At 35.9% G+C, this 23,273-nt stretch overlaps 1 protein-coding gene and 1 long non-coding RNA gene across 3 annotated transcripts; both read left to right on the plus strand.

The window, feature by feature from the left end:
- The first annotated feature begins 1,755 nt into the window (after positions 1-1,755).
- On the plus strand, positions 1,756-19,989 carry haao (3-hydroxyanthranilate 3,4-dioxygenase). Of its 2 annotated transcripts, XM_048178222.1 has the most exons (11): positions 1,757-2,056; positions 5,592-5,688; positions 5,787-5,865; positions 9,820-9,903; positions 15,478-15,584; positions 15,791-15,880; positions 17,170-17,213; positions 17,544-17,689; positions 18,348-18,416; positions 18,568-18,650; positions 19,700-19,989. In XM_048178222.1, exons 1-11 carry the CDS (start codon positions 2,032-2,034, stop codon positions 19,773-19,775), a joined length of 900 nt encoding a protein of 299 aa, XP_048034179.1. In that variant the 5' UTR covers positions 1,757-2,031; the 3' UTR covers positions 19,776-19,989. The 2 variants fall into 2 exon arrangements, with proteins under 2 accessions (XP_048034180.1, XP_048034179.1); XM_048178223.1 differs by lacking the exon at positions 9,820-9,903 and having other exon boundaries at positions 1,756-2,056.
- LOC125260078 lies at positions 10,761-11,923 on the plus strand. Its single transcript, XR_007182967.1, has 2 exons — positions 10,761-11,240; positions 11,634-11,923. It is a non-coding gene; the product is annotated as an uncharacterized LOC125260078 (long non-coding RNA).
- Positions 19,990-23,273: the final 3,284 nt, after the last annotated feature.

The following is a 23,273-nucleotide window of genomic DNA, read 5'->3' on the forward strand; positions in this document are numbered from 1 at the left end:
GCTACACTTGGCTACACAGGGCCATCGCACCCCCCTTGCGACGGCCCTGGTTGTAATTAATTCACAATATATGTTTAATTCCCCCTTGGGTCGATATATGCATAATAATAAATCATAAAGGTTTATTATATTCATATATCTAACTCATAAATGAATTAATAACTGTACAAACCTCTACAAGACATTTACTTAATTTTGCTTTGTTAGAGTTGATGAAAAGCATACAACTGTAAAAACAATCCAAATTAAACACTAAAAAAGATGACGTATTTAATTTGTTTACATGCACGTCACCATTAACCAATATCAGAGAACAGTGAACATGAAAGTCTGTTGTTGAATTATTGAAATATTATCTTTATTAATCTCAGTGGGATTCAAGTAAATATTTTAGTTCAACAGAGTTTGGCTGACAAAAACATTTGGGAATCCCTGCCCTACAATGTTGAAGATCAGAAATGGTATAATTGTATGTATATTTGTAAAATGAGAAGAAATACTTTTGAGTATTATGTTCAAATCTTAAATACAATTAACACAACATTATGGATTATTAAATTTTGGATGATTAGGTTGTTTTTCAGTGCAATGTATGGTCAAAGAACAGACACAATGTATGCTTTATACAAATATGTGTGTGTGTGTGTGTGTGTGTAAGAAATATTTAGTAATATAATATTTATTAGAAGTAGTTATTTCTCTATTCAGTATTTTACTCTTAACTAAATACAACCTGTTTTTGTTAATGAAAACAGGATGTGCTCTTTTGAGGGTTCAAGGGCTATTTTATTAAAAAAATTTAAAATTCTTATTTTTTCATGCGGGACATATTTTGAAAAATCTATCAGTGTATTTTTCATACAATGGAAGTCAATGGGCACCAAAATTAGTTCTACTGGTTCTCAATATCTATAAAACATACTGGTTTCAAACGGGTGAGTAAATGATGACAAAATTTTCATTTTTGGATGGACTATACCTTTAATCTATTATTATCAATTAGTACTTGGAGACTAGTGATTCCCAAATATGTGTGGAAAGATTTTGATGTTGCTTTGTTAAAGCTTTAAAAAATAAAAATTTGTGAAAGATACAAGTAAATGTGCAATTTTGTTACTTTAATTACAATTTTACATAATATCCAGTATAATATGAGAAAACAGGAATAATGTGTAGTTTGGTGTCGATAAAGGAAGTTGTTTGAGCCGCTGGGAAACACTGGTTGTAAAATAAATTAAGAATTACACAAATACTCACACCAGGCAGGCTTATATAATATTTTATTAGGGCACAGATGTTTATTTCAGGCATTGTTGTTAACACTCTGCTGTCACCGATTGGCAAAAAGGTGTAATACAGGCTACTAACCAAAATATTCCAATTAAATCGAAAACCTCACAAATGAAATAAAAATAAACAAATAAATAAAAGATAAAGACATCAAATAGTAATAATCTGTAGACGAGTATGGGTTATTTGATTATTTGCTCTGCTTTGTCTGTAATCAGGCAAAACAGCACAGACGATTTATCATATTACACAATATATTCAAAGTTTTCAAAATGTCAGCTGTTGCAGTTAATGCTTAACATTGAATCTTCATTACCGTTTCGAAATAATCCATCAAACGAGTTCGATTTGAGCACTAATATTTTCAGTTCCATTCGTCTGTCTCAAGGCCACGCCTACAACAGGGGAAATATCATGAACATTCACATAGCCTATACTCCACCCACTGGAACAGTTTTTCACAGGAACCGAATATTACACAATACCGATACAGCGCTTCACAGTGAGATGTTTCTTTTTTTCTTTTTTTTCTTTTTTTTTTGGTGCAAGCTTCAAAGCATCGGTGTCAAACGTACCATTATGTAGTAACTTATAACTATGTCACCTTTGATTAAAGTGTTACCTAAGTAAAAGATGACTGACAACGTGATCTCTAACACATTCTCTGCACATGATTTCTGATAAATGAGGAATTCATGCATCAGACAGAACTAAGAGCATATCACTTCCCTTTTGTATGCAATGCTACCACTTAACCTTCAGTTTGGTAAGTTTTTAAATTGTTCATAATTCAAACAGATAATTTTGACACTCCTGTGGGAACAATATTTGAAAAACACATTTCAGTGTTTATAAGGTTTGCTTATTGAATGAAATATGTATTTCAGTGGAAATGATAGAAGTACTGGAAAGAAATTATGAAAACACAATCCTTTTCAAGAACAGCTAACATAGAAATAGATTTTATGTTGTTAACTCTGAATAGTGCATTAATAATGTGGTACTGGTATGCTACCACAAGTTATTTTTGTTTTGTTTCATTGATTCAAATACAGTTATCTGTACAATACAAAATCTGTTTACAAGAGGTTATGTAAGGTTATTGAGGGTGGCAGTTTCATTTTCACCTTTTAATATTGAATATGTTTTCTGGCTCATGCGCCATTGTTTTTTTTTTGTTTTTTTTTCCCTGTTCACTTCCTTGGACTGGGAATTATGCATTTCCGGCATGGCAACACTATCAATGCTCAATTGAATCTGCAGCGGTCAGTTGGTACAGTGGTCACGTGGTACATGTAGGAGCTCTCAGAAAAATCCCAGCTTAAGTTGTAATTACAAACTCCCAGAGAACGTGAATGCATTTTACAAGTTAAAAACTCATATGCGGTAATTAAGACATGGCGTGAACACACATAAATTCTACAAGACAGTGGGTCCCCAGGAGCAGGGTTGTAGAATTCTGTCCTCAGACTGCTTTCCTGTTACTCCAGCAATCTCCTAAACTACTTGCCTGTACTCCAGCGATCCCCTAGTAAAGCCTTGTATCGGTTTCTCCAGTGATCTCTTGTGTTACCCACCTGTACTCCAGCGTTCCCTTATGATACTTACATGCTAGCCATCATTGTTAACCTATCAGCCCAGCCTCATCTGTATTCTCAACTGTTGTGTGTGTGTGTGTGTGTGTGTGTGTGTGTGTGTGTGTGTGCTCACTCCTCAGTATTTAATCAAGGACTTTAACTCACATTTTTACATCACCATCTTCATCATTGTTTTCGTTGCTGGTTTGTCACTCACCTGTTTTTCCAAGTCCTTCTCCAATAAAGCCTGTTTTGGATTAAACACTTTCATCTAGTCTGGATTTCCATTAACCGTAGATCACTGAAAAGCCACGCAATATCGCGTTCATATCGCAGATGAATCGCCTTCGATAATGAACGCGATATTGCGTGGCTTTTCAGTGAACTACGGCTATGTCTATTAAATGGCGCTCCATTTGAAAGCAGGTGATGGCGATTTAGCGGTAATCAGGGAACCGGCTTTACTGACGAAATGCGCGTGACAATCTCATGCGATATATCGTGCAGCCCTAATTCGCATACTGGATAATTGGACTGAAAACTTTCCTGGAGTTTAGTGGCTTAAAATGATCTAATCACAAACAGAGAAGCAAAACTGGGTTAAGGGGTTAGAATAGAAATTTCCACCTACCAGGGTTACAGGTGCTAGCACCATTGCAGATGCTCAGTGTGTTAAACACCTTACTCCCAAGATCATTTAACTGTGTGATGTATTTATTAACTTATTGCATTATTTGCGTTAAACTATTTTAACATGTTAAGGATTTTAAATGCATCCATGCACACTCAGGTCGAGGCCTTTATCTTTGCCCATATGTACATATGTGAACATGAACATGATTACATTACACTACATGATTACTGAAAACTAAATGTTTCTCTTATTTTCAATCTCCCCCATACATTTTCAGTGTATGGTCATTTTTGATCAATGTAAATTCAGATTAAGCTCAGAATAGCCGTGCTTCCACTGTCGGGCCAAAAGCAAAGGTGGAATACTTTGGTCCAAAGAGGGCCAACTAGGGCTTGAGGAGTGGTCATGAACAAAGGCCAAGAGTCAAGAAACGGTCAACACTCCTGCTTATTTCCCATGTTATTTTATCAGGCTACCAGCTAATTTCAACATTTAAGACATTTTAAATAATTTTCAGCTCAAAACTAACTTTCAGACACCAGCAAGTGTTTGAAATAACATCTGATTGCGATCCAATGGGGATTCGTATGAGGCAGAAATAAAGCTATATGCAATGCTAAAGGCTACTTGATAGCTAACCATTGCGAAAAATACACATTTATGGAAAATACCAGAGGCTACTTCAAGAACGTAAACAAATCATATACAATTATAATTGTGGGTTTTTTGGGGTTTTTTTGGTTTCATGTTTTATCTCTCTCTTCTATGTGCCTTTGTTGATACCAAACTAATGCCTGCATATTTGTCATAAATAACATGCACCCCAGTTAATTTGTCTAACTTATAACTCCTGTTTCCTTCTTGTGAGCTCCCTCTGTTGCTCTGGCTGAAAGGATAAGTATAGTGAGATGGGAGAGATCACTCAAACCTTCTCAAATCGCATAATTTTGTGAAAAATTAATAGAAATGCTCACTCTTTCTAAAAAAAAGTGATGTAAACATATGATATTTTTCTATGTATCAATATTTTTCTAAATGTGTAAACTTTTGGAATAAATGGAAGCAGGTGCAACTGAATAGGTTTGTGTTCTCTTTTTATGTGAAATGATAACAGTTTGATTCAGCATGTTTGATGTGTACTCCTGACACAAATTAATAAATTGCTGTCACTGTAACATTTTTTTTTTTTTTTTATTATAAAACATTGGTCAAATATTGATGCTGGAATCTTAGTAAAGACCAAACTTTCGCTTCTGTCATGCTCATATTGCGATCTAGCTAGTTTTCTGTCAGCTGGTGGGTTTTTGTGATGTCCTTCTATGGAGGTGTGTTAACGGCGGCATTTAGGGTTTTGCTTCTGGGCTACAGGCCCGACAGTGGAAATGCAACTTGATTTTGGCCTCGGTGCTTTAGGTCCAAGGCTATTGGCCCCCGTCCAGCACGTTGTTAGCCCTGGCTCGCTCTGGCCTGACATTCGAAAAATGGCAAATGAGGCCTACAGTCAGCCAGTTTAAAAAAATTACCTTCAAAAAACTTGCAGAAAATACAGTTTTGTGAGAATCACCCTTCAATCTGATGGTTTACTTTGTTGGATATAGCAAATGATGAGAAGATAAATGGTGTATGTTTAATTTTACAATAAATATACAATTAATCACTATTCAAAATTTTAATCTATTGACAGCCCTATATGGTTTATTGAATTTCATTAGTGGGTAGGTTTATCTTTGCCCAAAAGCAGAACTTTATTTATTCACATATCTCAGGGCTTCAGTGTCTAATTGGTGAAGCTTTTGTCATAAGTCATTTAAATGCAATTGTGCATAATTTATTTCACACAAAAACCTGTATAACAATGGTCTATATTATTGAAATCTAGGTTTATGCTGCAGTGTCAGCACTGAAAGGTTACTGCTGCATAAACATGGATTTTAACCTCATGGTCACATACTGCATGTATGAGCACCACCCCCATTATTCATTAACTCAAAGGTTTGTCATAAATTCTCTGATGTAGTGAACCACAGCTCAAAAAGTTGTTGCCTACCCAGACAGATTATTTTAAACATTTTGCTGTATTCCCAAATTAGAGAGAAAAATGACCAACCATTCTCTTCATGTGAACATTGACAAGTGGATTGCTGAGAATGAAAGTTCATTTGTACCACCTGTTTGCAACAAATTAATGTAAGTAAGGTGAAATTATCTTTCATCAATAAACAAAAAATATATTGTATAAATTCAAATTTACGAAAAATAACCCCTGTCTTTACGTGGTTCTTTAGGTTCTTTTATCAATTGAATATTATGTATGTTGGTGGTCCAAATGTGAGAAAGGATTATCACATTGAGGAAGGGGAAGAGGTGAGGCTATTCATGTACTACCAAATAAGATTAAATAACAATAAATTGCAAATTTACATGACATGACAAGACTAGTTGACTTGCTTTTCTCTTGATTAACTACACTGCATTTTGGGAATCAGACTGCACCGAGAATGCTTACATGTAATAAAAACAGAATTAGCCATGAGCTTTACAAAAGGCTAGATAACGCCACTATAAATGGAAAAAATACATAACAACCAGCTTAATATTAACATTTATACACAGAAAGTGCAATACTACATATCACTATGTATGTTGGTGCTGTAAGTGATTAAAGTAATTTTGCTAGCTTTAACTATTTTTCTAACTTCACCCACTCATCATCTCTCCAAAGCCCTGCTATTCAAAGACATGGCATCCAACCTTATGTCAGTATTTTCAAACACACAAAATGATTTATAAACAGAGAGTGTTTGATTGGTCTGATTGGCTAATTTTAAGGGTGGCAAATGATCACCTGATCATTTATTATTATTATAGACAAATCTCAAGACAGTGCTGTGGGGCCCCCACCCTATGATGGGCCCCGTCGCAAATTCACCTATTTACTAGCCTTTACTTTTTTTTAGAACTGAACTCAATTGACTAAAGATGAAAATAAAGCATCCAACTGAAGCCCAAAAATGCAAGCAGAAGATCATAGAAAATAGTGGTAAATTACCACAAAAGGGGGAGAAATTCACTGTTGATTCCATCGCCGTTTGTAAGATAGCCAAGACAACAGCAAGCCTTGAAGCGCTGTGTTACTGTTAGCGGACGTGTGCCGAGACAAATAAATATGTTCGGTCTTTGCTGAGACATTATTATTGTTATTATTATTATTAGCCTATTATTATTATTATTGTTATTATTATTATTATTATTATTATTATTATTATTATTAAATATTGCCCAAACGTATTTACCCCATTGCCAGCTCTGCTAATGGTCAGCTACCGGAATGTCTGAAGTTCTTTTCCAAATGTAGCCTAGCCAATAAATCTAGAGTTATTTCTTTATTCTTTTACTGTAAATACATGAATTTAGTTTAGGTCTATATCATTTGATGCACCGATCGAAATTACTGAAAATTTGCGGCTGAAACTGCAATATGCGCTTGTCTAGAAGGGAACCTTGTATAGCCTATGTGCAAATTTGTGTCTAACTCAGAATTTAGACCAGCTAAAATATATTGTTTGACAAAAAATATCTTATCAATTAATTAAATAATAAAGACATGTAATAAAGTAATAAAGAAATGTAATAAAAACGAAAAGACGTCTATTGCTTCAGGCTTATTCAAAGGCCGCGGAAACGTGTTCGTTTGTTAGGCACTTCAATCCATTCCACACCGGACGTTCTTGGTTTTCTTCTTATTTATTAAATATAAGCAATTTGTTGATGAAACATTGATTGAAATTAAGATTTAATTTCTACAAAACGAAATTCACTTTAAAGAAAGACTTAGGCTACTATAAAACAAAACTTAATGAAGTGGCCAAACTCGCAAATGTCTCACTTTTCATTATCAACAAATAAAAAAAATAATATTAGGCTATAGCCCAATATTGAAATATAAATATGAAACTAAATTGGCTACATTTTTATCCCTCTGGTCGACGAATGCGCCGGCGCGTTCTGATGGATTTTCTCCTCATGACAACTGAAACAACTTAAAACAGGCCTAAAATCATATTTGGCGATAGCCTACAGATTAGTGCAAGATTACAAATGGTCTACTTTAATTTGTGTAGGCTACGCTCACAATAACAACAAAACCTTGTACTTTTGTAAAATAAAATAAAAAAAAACAGGGTGCGCTTTCAGCTGTCTCTCTGTAAGAATCTTTCTGAAACGTCTCAAAAATGAACTTAAACTCAGCGCATAATTGTACCTAAAAGAAAGAAACATCTCCATTCAATAATAAATTCGTATGTCTGTGTTAAATAAGAGGTGATCTATCCACTGGAATGTGTTGTTTCTGAAATCATGGCCAGTGCTCGTTGCTGCTTTATCAGTTCTCATGGTGCTCGTGCACATGCGCAGTCTTCACACAGACAATTGAGCGTTTTGTTCTGGTAAAAGCACAAAACAAAATGAACACAACGTTTCCTTGCTCTTGATGTACAATAACTGATGAACACCTTTGGTTTTAATGAGGAAATTAGCCTAAATATTTATTCCTGCCGGTATTTTAGTCTGCAATATCAAAATCACTAAACATTATATAGCATATATAATATTATTCGATAATAACATCAAATGAATCAATGCAATGATAATTCACCACATGATTCACTGTTAAATCAGTTTTTGTAAACTGTGGGGGAAACGGACTCAGGTGCACAACAAATTTTAACACATGACATCACTGCTTGTGGGAGGGGCCCCATCTCATTCTTTGCGGGGGGCCTCACAGACATGCGGTACGCAACTGGCTACAAACCAATACAAACCTGTCTGGAGTTTTCATGTCGTTTGAGAGCAGGGAATACTGCTCATTTTTTTTAGATTTTGATAACTTATTTCATTTAATTGGCATTTTTTTTAATCATTCAAATTTGGCTGGGTGGTTAATAACACATTTTTCTGCGGTGTGACAAACTCAGAACACATACTTTAAAATTACTTTACAGGGACTTTAAAGCTGCAGTCCATAACTTTTTTTGGTAAAAAATTATCCAAAATCAATTTTTGAGCAAGTACATAACCAGCCAGTGTTCAAAACTATCTCATTATCTTAGCTCAATTCACAACGGTAAGCTTGTAATAATGTTTTATAATAAGAGCGACATGGTGGATTTCTGCGGGAATTTCAAGCATGCAGCAGTTCGTCAGTGCGTCATTACGTCATGTTCGTAAACAGAAAGAAGGAGTCCAGGCTAGTCGGTTTTATCACGTGAGGACGCTGCTGGTAGCAGATCATTTATAGCCTTTTCTCACAGCAGCTGAAATAATTAAACTTATCATTTTGATGGCGGATTGTAATCCAGAAAGGTCCAAATGACAAACATCAGTGACAACTGGAGATTCACCTGTAGTCAAAAAGCAAATGACTTTGGACTGGATTGGCTACAGAAATTGAAATCTACAGGTAACGCTAATATACACTAAATACACAGTCACGCAATGCTGAATACACAGTACAACAACAATAACAATTTGAGAACAATATAACAGTAATAATAATTTGCACGGTTTGGCATGATCCGAGCTAAGCGATCGTTAGATTTAATCATCATTGGCGGCGTGATTAGGCCTAATGCTTTTTTCCTCAGTTGGTCAGAACAAAAGTGGCAGACATGTTACTTACTTGTTCAGATGATATTTTCCAGTGAAAATTCTTATATTGGTCATACTGTCAAGACGTAGAATCTGTGATTCTGAAGTGCAGTATCCTCCGGTGCAGTGACTGACAGGAAGCATTATATTCATCCGCACTGATGAGCTGTGCCGATGCACAATGCACGTACAGATAACTGTTCCGCATATGACTGCAATTGCAGGTTTCAAACAAGAGATGGTGACAAACAGGAAAAATCACATTAAATAAATTACAGTACTTTACAGTGGCCAATTCTCAAGTCAAATGATACCAGGAATTTAATAGAACTGTCACTTGCTGAGAACTTTTTAAAATTAACTATAGTTTAGTAAGCCATTCAGAACTCTGTTCTTTAGTTAATGATTTAATTTTGATCACCAGAGGTCAGTGCAATCCTCCAGCTAAGCCATGGTTACATGATAATAGTTTACTTTACCCCCACCCCCCACCAACCAAATAGTTTCTGAAAAAGTAGTTTTACTACATTTGTAATAGAGGTCACAATTATAAAGCTGATGATTTTTAAACAAAAGCATACAAGCTAAATTTATTGTTATCCACAGTTCACAGAACTGTCACTTTCTTCCTCTCACTTTCTTCCTGTTTCACTTGTCTTTGTGTCTCAGCTCTTTTATCAGGTGAGGGGTGACATGGTTTTGAAAGTGATAGAGAATGGCAAGCATAAAGAAGTACATATTCGAGAAGGAGAGGTGAGAATCATCCAGATTTGGCTCTGCTATTATTATTGTTTGATAGCCATTTTACTTTATAAAGACATTTTATTTCCTTGTTAAGTCATGATGTAAGGAATGCTCATTTCGGGGTCCAAGCCTCTACTCGTTTCACTTGAGAATACTATCTCAACTGCCATTCATAAGCACTATTTATTCATATTACACATTTAAGTTAAGCATTTAAAAACTTGTGGTGTACACTACAGTCTCCGTGCTCATGGGCATCCCAGACGCAAATATTTTAATGATTTATAAAAGATGAATCACTGTCTGGCCATCTGGGATTTTAGTATGGAGATAAAGGTTAGGATTATAATTTTTATTACATCACATTGTAAGTGTATTTTAGCACTGTTTGTTTTGTTCTTGGGGCATCTGGTAGAGTGTTTGGACCCGGAAGCAGTGGTGTGTGACGTAAGACTTAACAAGACGATATGCTCAAAAGCCTGCTTATGTTGTGGAGAAAAGTCATAAGACTTTATTGAACAAATCAACAAAGCTGAGATGCCTGCAGGACATCTGGACTTGTCTATGGCCAGTGCTCAGTTCTTAAACATTTTTCAGTCCCACTTTATATTAAGTGCCTTAACTACTATGTACTTACATTTAAATTAATAATTTGATACAATGCACTTATTGTGTACATACATTGTACTTATATTTTAAAAACACCTGCATGTAATTACATCTGTAATTAATTTCTGTAATTACATTTATAATTACACTGTTGACCCATCCCTTACACCTTACCCCTACCCTTAAACCTACCCATACCACCAAAGCTTTTCCTAACCTTACCTGTATCCCACCTCAATAGCAGCAAAAGTGTTTTTATATGTAGTGTAGCCTATACAATTTCCAAATATGTGTAAATGTTTATTAAGTTTACACAGGCAGAATCATTTTACAATCGTACACACAAATCTATATTAAACAACACACCAGCAGCACAAGTAACATTACATGCGAAAAATATTTTGAGTGGTTGAACTTGAGACTTCGGAATTCAAATGTCTCTTCAACTTGGTTTGTGACCAATCAGATTTTGTTGCTCACTGCCTTCAGCCAATCAGAGCTGCTGACGTCATGGTACTCGTCTGAATCCCCTCGCTCAGTCACTCAGGTCAATTATAATGTCGCAATGTATAATTTATTTAATAAAACACTGAAAGCGCAATACATTGCTCAGTTTCGGGAATTCTGACCAGTTCAATCAAGTGACATCGCAGACTGACAGATGGCGACGACAACGGGCTAGGAATTTAATGGTACGCGATCCTGAAAGAACCGGAGAAAAGTGCTGCTATCTGGAGGTAAGTTGTAGTCTACCAGTTAACAAACTTTTTTTATTATTATTTTCTTTAACAAACGGAGAGCGATATTTCGGCTTGATATCTCCTTTTTGAGTTTATGTGTGGTGGTTTATGGCACATGTTTGTATGATTGGTTAAATCGGCCCGTATTCTGTACGATATTAATTCATAAAGTGTTGTATGCTTGACTATGTGCCGAAAACAATATCGACATGTCATACTGATACAGGTCCCTGCTGCTAATCCTCATTTACTGTTCAGAAATAGTATTGGTTCAATGTCGGATTCAGACAGACTATTGTAAACGTGAATAAAGAGTTGAAAATACTGTCTGACCTTATATCTTTTGTATTATATACCTGACCTTGTATCTTTGGTATATTCTGTTAACAGATGCTGTTCTTCACGAGTTTTTGCAGTCACTGTGTAAGCGGCCATCAGACACAATCATGAGAAGCTCATCAGAAAATGAAATATAATGTGTAATTTGTATTTGTGTATAGAGGGTCACCATTGGTCCAATCATTTTTTTTCTTTAATGAAAAACATGGTAAGTTTTGCTGAATCTATGTTAAGTTTAAATAAAAACCATTGGATTTGTCAATGAAATATGTCTCTTCATTAGTGATGTTGTTACATTTTATTTATTTTAATGGCCTTGAAAACCAATGCTTTCAACTTTGGGGTAATGTGTTAAACTGTATTTAAATAGTAGCACAATTATAATGCTATATTGTGTGAGATTATGTAATTCAAGTAGTCAACATTTGAAGTGGATCAAAAAAGTTGAGCAAAGTTGTCATAAGAAGATTTTAGGACAGCTTTGATGAAAGATGATTTTTGATCCACTTTACATGTTGACTATATTAAACGAAGTATAAGTAATAACAAAGTGTATTGTTATTTACTGCAAAGTGTGTAATTTTTAGTATTTGGAATAAGCCAAAGGTACTGAGCATACAGTATATACTATTACCTGTAAAATAATATATTCATAGTATATTGCTTGTGTGTGTTCGGAAGACACTCGCAATTATTTTGTAATGTACTTAAATCACAAATAATGTGTACTTATAACACAAAGTGTACTTATAACAAAAATAAAGTATACTTATAACACAAATTAAGTACACTTTAATATCACTAATCAAGCATGTAATTAGTCCCTACACAGGCATATTTAAAGTGTACTAAGTATACTTGAAGTTGTTCCAATTTAGCACACAAAAGTACAGTAAATATACTTAAAGTTGTATTTTAATACAACTTAATTACAACTAAAATATACTTAGTACAAAATTAGTTGTTTCAAAATAGCACACTTTAAGTTAACTAATCATTAACACACTTGAAATATACTAATAATTAGTCTTGCTGCAAGTATACTTAGCATACTTTTTTTCACTTGGGCAGTCTGTTTAAAAATATTCAACAGGCAATTTGTGGGCAGTTTTATTTCACTTTACAAATTTGCTTCGAAGCCAACGAACTGCAGCCACGGACGCACTGAATCTTCACATGTATCTTTTTGAAACTCAGCACGCAAACTCATGCAAGTACCGCTTCGCTTCTATCTATCTTAGATGTGCTAAGTTAAACGACCTAACTAAGTGATACTGATTCTTTGCTGCCTCTTAACTGTCTGTAAGTTTTGCTACTCTTGGTTTTCTTTCTTTTCCTGTCTTCACTTTCGCTTTTGCATATATGTGTATTCTTTGTGTATATTTAGCCTATGTATTCATAGTTTCATATATTAAATCCATTATATTCATGCTCGATTTGTCTCTGTTGCTCATTCAGAAAATCAAGTCACTTTTATGTTTCGATTTTGCAAACTGCTTTACACTTTAAAGGTGATAGAGAGGATTTTTTCGTCGACTGAGAATCCAAAGACTGTTACTGACTTTTTTAAATGAGCGCATGCGTAAGAACAGCCCCCCTCCTTCACAGCTCATTTCAAAGGAACGCCTCCCAAAACTCGTGCACGAGTATTGGAACACGAGTGTTTACCACCGGCATTCGCAGTGTCGTGTTTTTTGGATTCATTATGTCGGACTCACCGCAGGTAACTCATAATCTGCAGTTGTTACTCCTGTCTCCTGACAAAAACATTGCATGCGGCGCCTGTGGAGTGTGGAAAGTTACTGGAGTGCACAGCCACGCTCGTTTCTCACAAGGAACGTCACGGCAGTGATTGACAAGCCAGAGGGCCAATCGTTTACGCGATGATCGCGTAAACGATTGGCTGATGTTTTTAAGGCCCTACCTCATGCACGGATGATGTATATTAATATTATTACTTTCAGTGCACCTAATAAATAGTCTTTTATCAGTTAGTAAAGACAGTTTCAAGTAATACTGCAAAAATGTATAAAACAAAACATCCTCTTTAGCACCTTTAATGCTAGAATACGAAGTTATTTCTTATGATCAGAGGAATAATCTCCTTTTATAATTGTTGATGAGGAAAACTGATACTTTGCTGGACAAACTAAACCAGTCTTTCTAAATTAACTATTAAACTAGAACTAATCCTGAACCATATATGAAATTAATTATAATCTGTTGTAATTAATTCACAATATATGTGCATAATTCCCTTTTTGGTCGATTTATATTATAATTGATCATAACGTGTTATGATTTAATATATATATATATTTATTTATATTTCACCCATAATTTGAATTAATTCGCTGTAATTTGTTATAAATATATGAGGAAAAGCTGATAGACACAAAGACACTGTGTTTAAATTTAATTCAGTGTAAATTTAATTCATTTAATTCACGATTACTTTCCCTGTGTATAGACTGCATGTGAGCAGCTTTTTTTACCATGTAGTCAGTGTAGTTAGTACTACGCCCAACACTAAGACAAGTAATATCACACACACAGTACCCAACATTAAAACTATCACATGCTTTTTCAACATTAGACTAACAGTTCACTTCTCAGCTTATTAGCACCTGCCTGTGCAGACCTTCCCTGAGTGGGACATACTGTACCTAAATGGGCCACCCTTATCGCCTACCAAGGGGCTTCTCACTTCCCTTGGCCTTTCCCACACTGGAAGCAGTATCAGCAGGTTTTTTACACCTCTTTTCTGGTGTTTCACACCTCTTGAGTGTGAGTATACTCTTACACCTCCCTGCTGCTGTTTCACGCGTATGAGCACTCTTACGTGGTAAACACCGTAAGGCCACCCTTATCTCCTACCAAGGGGTGTAGTGGTTTGCCTCTGTGAAAATCATTCTTGAAGTCTTGATGCCAGAATAGACTTTATTACAAAGCCAAGTTGGTCTGCAGAGAAACTTTATTTTGTTGTTTCTGACAGCCTTAAAGGGATAGTTCACCCAAAAATTAAAATTTGATGTTTATCTGCTTACCCCCAGTGCATCCAAGATGTAGGTGACTTTTTTTCTTCAGTCGAGCGCAAATTATGATTTTTAACTGCAACTGCTGCCGTCTGCCACTCAAATAATAGCAGTGGATAGGAACTTCAACTATAACAGTAAATAAAACTTGCTTAGACAAGTCCAAATTAAACCCTGCGGCTCGTGACGACACATTAATGTCCTAAGACACGAAACGATCAGTTTGTGTGAGAAACCGAACAGTATTTATATCATTTTTTACCTCTAATACACCACTATGTCCAACTTCGTTCAGCTTCCTGTTAGTGAGGTCAAAAAACGCGTTCTAATGATGGAAGTGATGTCTCGCCCATATACTTCAATGAGCGTGAGACATCACTTCCGTTGTCAGAGCGCGATTTGACCTCACTCACCGGAAGCTGAACGGAGTTGGACATAGTGGTGTATTAGAGGTAAAAAATGATATAAATACTGTTCGGTTTCTTGCACAAACCGATCGTTTCGTGTCTTAGGACATCAATGTGCCGTCACGAGCCGCAGGGTTTAATTTGGACTTGTCTAAGCAAGTTTTATTTACTGTTATAGTTGAAGTTCCTATCCACTGCTATTATTTGAGTGACAGACGGCAGCGGTTGCAGTTAAAAATCATAATTTGTGCTCGACTGAAGAAAAAAAGTCACCTACATCTTGGATGCCCTGGGGGTAAGCAGATAAACATCAAATTTTCATTTTTGGGTGAACTATCCCTTTAAATACAGTTTTCCATTTAATTCAATTAAGGTAGAGTCAATGCATTTCATATATACTGCTATTGTGTATCTTAAATAAAATATTTCATCACTTATTGCTGCTGTTTTCAGATGTTCCTGCTTCCAGCTCGGATTCCCCACTCCCCTCAGAGACAGGCAAACACAGTAGGGCTGGTGGTGGAGAGGAGGAGGCTTCGTTCAGAGACAGATGGCCTGAGGTACCATGGAATATTACTCCCAGTCACATCCATCCTACATTACGTCTGCCATTCTCCTTACTACTCTCAATTCTTCTCCAACATGCATTAGGATCAGTTACTTGTGATGTGACCTTTATTTTGACCATGATGCTATTGGATGCTAGATTGGGGAATAAACAATAAAAGATGTGTGTGATATTTGTTTTCCTTTTCTTTTACTCTAGGTACTTTGTGGCTAATAGTACAGATGTCTTGTTTGAACGTTGGTTCTACTGTGAGAACCTTGGAACTCAACTTGTTCCCATCATCAAAGAGTAAGTCACCATTGTGTCTCTTAAAGGGTTAGTTCACCCAAAAATGAAAATTATCCCATAATTTACTTACCCTCAAGCCATCCTACTGTAGGAGAATATGACTTTCTTCTTTCAGGCAAACACAATCAGAGTTATATTAAAAAATATCCTGGCTCTTCCAAGTCTAATAATAGGAGTGAATGGATTTTGAAACCTAAAAAAGTGCATCCATCATAAAAAGTAATCCATATGGCTCCAGGGGATTAATTAAAGCCTTCTAAGAGATGGTCTTCACTGCAGAACACGAGATCCAACTCCTCCCACTTTACATATCCCTAAACCTACCCGTCTCCACCCCCTTGATCTAAACCTACCCATCTTCACCCCCTGGATCTAGATCCAAATCCTCCCACTTTACATATCGCTTAACCTACCCGTCTCCACCCCCTGGATCTTGTGTATTCTGCAGTGAGGGGCTACTGCCTTCTGAAGAAAAATGATGCGTTTTTGTAAGGAAAAAGTAAATATTTTTAACATTAAACACCCTATCCGATGGAAGGGTGACTTCTGACTGACGTATGACGTAGCTCCTCTTCTCTTATATCGAAATCCTTCATCATTTTCTTTAAAACTTCTCATTTTAGACTTCTAATTCATGACTGTTTTGCTGTTTTCTCTGCGCTTCTGCATTCGTCAATTCTTACCTGAGCTTATGCTACGCCTTTGTCATATGTTAACTCCGATTGTGTTTGGTTGAAAGAAGAAAGTCATATACACCTAAGATGGCCTGAGGGTGAGTAAATTATGGGATAATTTTAATTTTGGGGTGAACTAATCCTTTAATAAATCTAATTTTTGCTTTTACCCTCATGTTCTGTGGAAGTTTATTTATTTATTTTTATTATACACTAGGGGTGTGCAGCAAAACCAGTATTTATACTTTATCTGCATCTAAAGAAATGGCAACATTATTTGTATCTATAAAATCGGAAGTTTGTTTAAACTACATGAAAAACCCATTTTAAATGTAATTCTGTTCCCAAATGATAACAAATATAAACGCATATAGCAAATATACTTTGCATATAGGGATGTGCTGAATACTTTAAAATTACTTCAAAATGATTATTATTCTTACGAATAATAGAAAAAAAAAACATTCATTAGACTAAGTGACTATATATATTAGGCTTTAAATTAGAGTATAAATAAAGTCCATGGGGTCCTTTCAGTCCCCTTCAGTTCTTTTTTTTCTTTAAGGGCATATGCATGTAAGCATGAACAATAAGTTGCATTTGTGCATTTATCAGGTTTATGGAATCCAGACAGAACAAAACAGGAAAACCTGATCCAGGTAAATAGAGTTGTTCACTTTACTGTTTGTTGTGACTCATGCATGATGAAGCAATCCCTTTACATTTAACATGTCATTATTGTATAGTGCTGTTGTTCAGGGGTCTTCTGTAGAGATAGCTTGTTCTTCTCTATATCTGAATGTTTTGTGTAATATTAAGTGGTGTCAGTGCCAAGCCTGACTCACATGGTACCTCAAACAAGATAAGGCATAAAAAAAAACACCAAACTGATTTTGTTTATATTAGGTATCCATTGAACACTGTGGAAACTTGTATTTCCACATTGTACTTAATTCTTTTTTTATCCAGTAACTGTTTAATTTTTGCAGCTGAACCCATCAAGCCAGCCCCATACCCACTCAACACTATGAATGTGATGACACCGTTCTGCTTTAGGCAGTGGTTGGAAAAGCAGAAGCCTGCCTTGGCCAGTGGTCAGCCGGTGGATATGTTTGGAGCAAAGTTTGAGACTGAGGTGAGGAGAAGGCAGCTAGCTAAACCAATCAGACCTACTTCCTGTAAGAGTCAGTCAGATGAGATCCTGGTCATTAATCAGATGTCTGACTATGAGCAATGTCCCATCAAAAAGGTATCGACATAAGGTAGGCAGATGGAGGGAGACAGAAACTGACTCAAACACTACTAGAACAGGAAATATAAATTGTGCAACTTGAACCTCAGTTCTTTCTTACTAGTTGCACACATTTCTGTCCTGTCCAATTCTGTCTAACACAAGGCAACAGTACCTGCAGGACATACAACGTTTTGATTTACAGATCATAAGTTTACATACACCTTGCAGAATCTGCAAAATGTTAGTAATTGCAAAAAAAATAAGCATGTTGTTCCATGTTGTTGTTTTTTTTTTTTTATTAATGTTCCAGGATTTACCAATCGAGAAAGTATTTTAAAGCAAGTGAAACCTATGTTTCATAGAAGTGTTACCACTTCTATGAAACTTCTAAAAATTCAGCTATAATTGCCATTGAGCATTGCAATTTCTCCCAATAATTTTTCATCAAGGAGTATGACTCTACCTTTTACTATCTGTTATAGTAACATATAGCAATAACAAGGTTTGGTCTAGAATCAAGCTATGGCAGTGATGCATTTGCTGACTTTCTGTCTGTTAGACGCTACTCTTTGGTCCTGGGACATCTGAATCCTCTAGAAGACGAACTGATGGCTGGATTTGGCAGCTGGTAACATCTATTCTTCATATTGTTACAGAATTTCTTTATTCATTTTTTTTTTTTTTTTTAAGTTTAATCTTTTTATGTTCCCTCTGTTTTATATTTACTTAAGCTTTATACATTCCTTCCCTTTTCCTACTTTTGATTGTGTTTTATGTAGGAGGGGTCCTCCAATGTCTTCATGAATGACAAGGAGTACATCCTGTCTGCAGGGGATTGTCTGCTTATATTTGGAGAAACAGAGTGAGTGTGATGAGCATTTGTGTAACTAGTTTAATAAGTGTTAAAAGGGGTCATGAAATGCTGTTTCAGATTTTGCATCAAAAACAGTCCAATATTTGTAATAAATAAATAAATAAATAAATAATAATATAATGTTCCATCCTCATTTACACTCTCTGGGAAAAACACTCAATTTCAAGGGGTGTTATCTCAGCAGAAATGGTAAAGTAAATGCCCACTGATTGCTTCATTGCACCATATCCATGCCCTCCTTTACTGCATGTCCCGTGTTTTGATACTTGAGAGGGCAAGCGATGTCATAAAGCCATATATGTTTGAGCCCAAGCCAGATCCTTAAGCAGAAGAAATTGTAACGTGTATGTACTGATTTTATTAACAATACTGAAAAAAGTCTTAATAGTGTTAAATGCTTGTTTGACATTTGTTACAAACACACTGTTACACTGTGTCTTTATTGGACACAAGTGATGCGACAAAAGACAATAGAACCCATTATAATCAGTGATATTGTCTACACTGAATGTGGTGCGGCATGACGCAACAAATCCCAGACAGTAAACTGACGCCTTGTTCTATTTCTGATGTACTCCAAGTTGACAAAAAACATCTGAGTTTAATGGTCTTACTTATCCTTATACAATAGCAGTATTGCTCTTGTGACGGATAGACATGAGGTGTTCAGAACACACCTCTTGGTTACATACTACAATTATGTATTTTAAGGGGCATGCTGAGGAAAATCGTGACATCACGATTCTCCTGATTTAAAATCCTGCCATTCAGAAGGGTAGAAAATGGATTCCATAACTGGGGAGTTAGTTTTGAGTTCTGAAACTTGCAGTATGTTTTTATTGTATTGTAACCTCTTATATGTGTAAATATTAAGGACATTTTGATTCTCCATTTCATGACCCCTTAAAGTGACAGAACTGTTTGCAAGGGATGGTAAATCTCAGTGACAGGAAACTAAATTAGCAAGTATTTATGTCAGTGTGAATGATAGCAACTGTCTGGTTAACACCACTATGTTTGTGTGTGGTATTCTTTAGGTATCAGTGGAAACGGTCACAGCATTGTGTTGCTTTGTATGTTGCTCAAGACCCAGACAGGAAGAGACCTTACTGAGGCACATAAAGGCATAAGATCACTTGTTTAGTGCAAAATGTATGAACTTTATAACTTCAAATTCTTTCCAATGTACAGCTTTTATTGTAAAAGCTTATGTATCCACCACATTATCATATTTGAAATAATCATCATATTCACACATTAGACAAATAAACATGCATTCCTTGTATTAAGCCTTAAATAATAATAATAAAAAAAATCTCTCATGAAACTCTTTTAAATTTTCTTATCAATTTAAACACTATATACATGCTAAGGTGCAAGTTGATAAACTCTCGGAAAGGTTCTTGAATAAAATTTATATAATTGTTAAGTCTGCATCATAATCAGTAGTATTCTTTAATTTTATTTCATTAAAAATACCAAATGCATAATATTTTCTGTCAGGTGACTGCAGAAGACCCAGAGGCAAAAGAGAATGTTCACAGTATTTATTGAGTCTCTAAACAAAAACAGAACAAAAGCAGTATGCCAGGCGAAGATCAACAGCACGCTGCAGCTGGAGAACAAAGGAGACTTGTCAGTAAGCTTCCCGTAACGAGTCCCAGATCAACTGTTGCACAGTGGTCCTGCTGGAGTGTCTCAGGTGGCTGATGGAGAAGACCTAGGCTGGTAGATGGACGCAACCAGGCCAGCTGAAAGGAGTCTCTGACAGACGGACCACGAATGCAAGAACAGAAAAGGGCTTCTGGGACTGGGACTGAGACTCAGATACTAACTGCTTACACACACACAAAGAGAGTTACAACAAGATTGATTGCGAGCTCGTCACACCAACATTAAACAATTATCTGACATAGACACGAACAAAGAACAGGGAGAAGTAGGCAGCACAATCAACACAGACACAGAATAGGTGCGCGCGAGAGCGCAAACGCAAGCGGCAACGAGGACCAGCTGGAAAGAATCAAAGATGAGCAGACAATACTCAAACCTGGCTCATGACAATTTTCTATTCTTTCAATCCAATATTAATTCCCTGAATGTAAGCATTAGATAAGACTGACTGGCTGTAGTGTAGTTAGGTTGAGCTGTTTACTGTGGAATCAGAAATCTTAAATGGCACGGTACTGTAAAATTTTGGTACTTGACAAAAATTTGCTTCTATACCGCACAGTATTTCATAAAGCATAAAAGCAAAGATAGTGTTAGGTGGGAGGCTTAAGTTAGCTAGTATATTTGGCAGCTAGCCAGCACTCTTGGCCACATTTGTTTGGAGCTGGCTGGTTTGTTTGGAGCTCGACTGCTCCTGTCTGCCTCACTGCTCAGAGTGGTTTGCGTCTGTAACTCCATATAGCTTTGTTTTGAATCTCTTACTTTTATTCATTGTTGCTTACAAGTCAGGAAGCAGACAGACTGGCTAAACCGACCATCTGCTAGCTGCCTCACATTACAGAAGTCAGATAATTCCCAACACATAGAAACTCTTACACCTAAATATTATCACATAGAGACTGCGTCTGTACCGCAAATTAGTAAAAACAAAAACCTTCCAAACCCATTTAATGGTAAAAATTTAATTGATGTTCGACAAATAAAAAATAGAGATAATAATGATAAACGATAAAACTTGGGTTGTTAAATATTAGATCCCTTTCTTCAAAATCACTTATTGTTAATGATATTATCACAGACAATAATCTAGATGTGCTGTGTTTGACAGAAACTTGGCTAAAACCGGACGATTACATTACTTTAAATGAGTCTAACCCTCAAGGTTATGATTATTGACACAATCCTCGTCAGAAAAGCAAAGGGGGAGGTGTTGCTGTAATTTATAGTAATATTTACAGTATTAGTCAAAAGTCTTTCAAATATAATTCCTTTGAAGTGATGGTACTTTACGTAACATTATGTAAGTTGACATTTGTGCTGGCTACTGTATACAGGCCACCAGGACACCATACAGACTTAACAAAGAATTTGCTGATTTTCTATCGGAGTTAGTACTAGCTGCAGATAAAGTCCTTGTTGTTGTTGTTTAATATCCATGTAGATAATAAAAAAAGACACATTGGGATTGGCATTTGTAGACATTCTAAACTCTATTGGTGTTAGACAACACATGTCAGGAAATCATACAATGTCGTAATCATACTTTAGATCTAATATTGTCACATGGAATCGATATTGATACTGTTGAAATTCTGCAGCAGAGTAACGACATCTCAGATCATTATCTAGTCTTGTGTATACTACATTTAGTCAAAGAGGCTAAACTGCCTCCCTGCCATAAATATGGTAGAACCATCACTTCTACCACTAATGATCGATTTATAAATAATCTTTCTGATCAGTTTCATCGCCTTAGAATACCAGACAGCTTAGAAGACCTCGATGTTGCAACAGAAACTATTGCCTCTGTCTTTTCCAGCACATTAGACTCCAGGAAAATAATCCAACGCCATGGTACAATAAGCACACTCAGGCCCTAAAGGGCCAGAAAAATGGAGTGCAGCTGGAAGAAAACAAAACTAGAAGTATTTTGCATTTTGTGGAGTGATTGAGTACAGAAAGGCCTTAAAATCTGCTAGATCTGCCTATTTTTCAAAACTTTTAGAAGAAAATAAACACAACCCTAGGTATTTATTTGACTTATTTTATTTTTTATTTATTTTTTATTTATTAATTTTATATTACAGTGGCTAAATTAACAAGAAATAAATATGTAGCGAAAATTAACTCAAAGGGGAAATATTAATAATTATTCATAACCCATTATAATTATTAATTATGATTAATTATGAATATGCAAATCCGTTAATCAGATTAACTGGATGTAGCTACATTAAAATTAACATTACAATCAGTTAACCTGTTCGTCCAGTGAACGCTCAGTGTTGATTGTTTATTAATTCTAAGAAATGTCAATTTCCAAGTTATGGAAAAATAATATTTCTTATTGTACTGTACTACTCACGTAGTCCGGATCTATCACTTAAGAGGCAATTCATTAGCAGACGGAGTCAGAACCAAACATGTATTGTGCACAATCTTTATTAACTAACTCACAAACACATAACTAAACTAACAAACACATAACATAACATACATAAAGGGTCACACACACACACACACACACACGCAAGTCAGAATGAGTAATGATAGTGTTGAACCGGAAGAGATGCTGTTACTAGAGCTACATGAAATGTCAAAGGCAATCTGGAAAGGACTCATCAGTTTCTTTTAGCAATAGCAAAGGTAAAGTCTTTACAAATCAATACCAAATCGCTGTTTAGCATTAAAATGTACAATACTTGCAAGATGCCTTTAGGCTGAAGAGCGTCGGATCTGCAGGTTGAGGATAACTCTTGAAGTTATCATCTGAAGTTGTTGCCAGTCTGTTGGGTGATGAGCACATGGCTGGGTGTTGTAGGCCAGGGGCCTACCAGCCTTGCGGCCGGGCCTAGAGAGGCCGGCCGCAATGAGATTTGTTCGGTCCAGAAGCAAGGAAGAAGAAGAAGAGGGAGTGGCACTGTTCGCTGGTTTTTAACC

This window comes from Megalobrama amblycephala, linkage group LG24 (assembly GCF_018812025.1).
Source record: "Megalobrama amblycephala isolate DHTTF-2021 linkage group LG24, ASM1881202v1, whole genome shotgun sequence".
Classification (NCBI taxonomy): Eukaryota; Metazoa; Chordata; class Actinopteri; order Cypriniformes; family Xenocyprididae; genus Megalobrama; species Megalobrama amblycephala.

Excerpts from the sequence above, each read along its gene's own strand:
- haao (XM_048178222.1), top strand. The coding sequence starts at position 2,032 with ATGCTACCACTTAACCTTCAGTTTG. Across the intron at positions 17,690-18,347 it reads GAGCAAAGTTTGAGACTGAG|ACGCTACTCTTTGGTCCTGG; the intron begins GTGAGGAGAAGG and ends TCTGTCTGTTAG. Across the intron at positions 18,651-19,699 it reads CTTATATTTGGAGAAACAGA|GTATCAGTGGAAACGGTCAC; the intron begins GTGAGTGTGATG and ends GGTATTCTTTAG.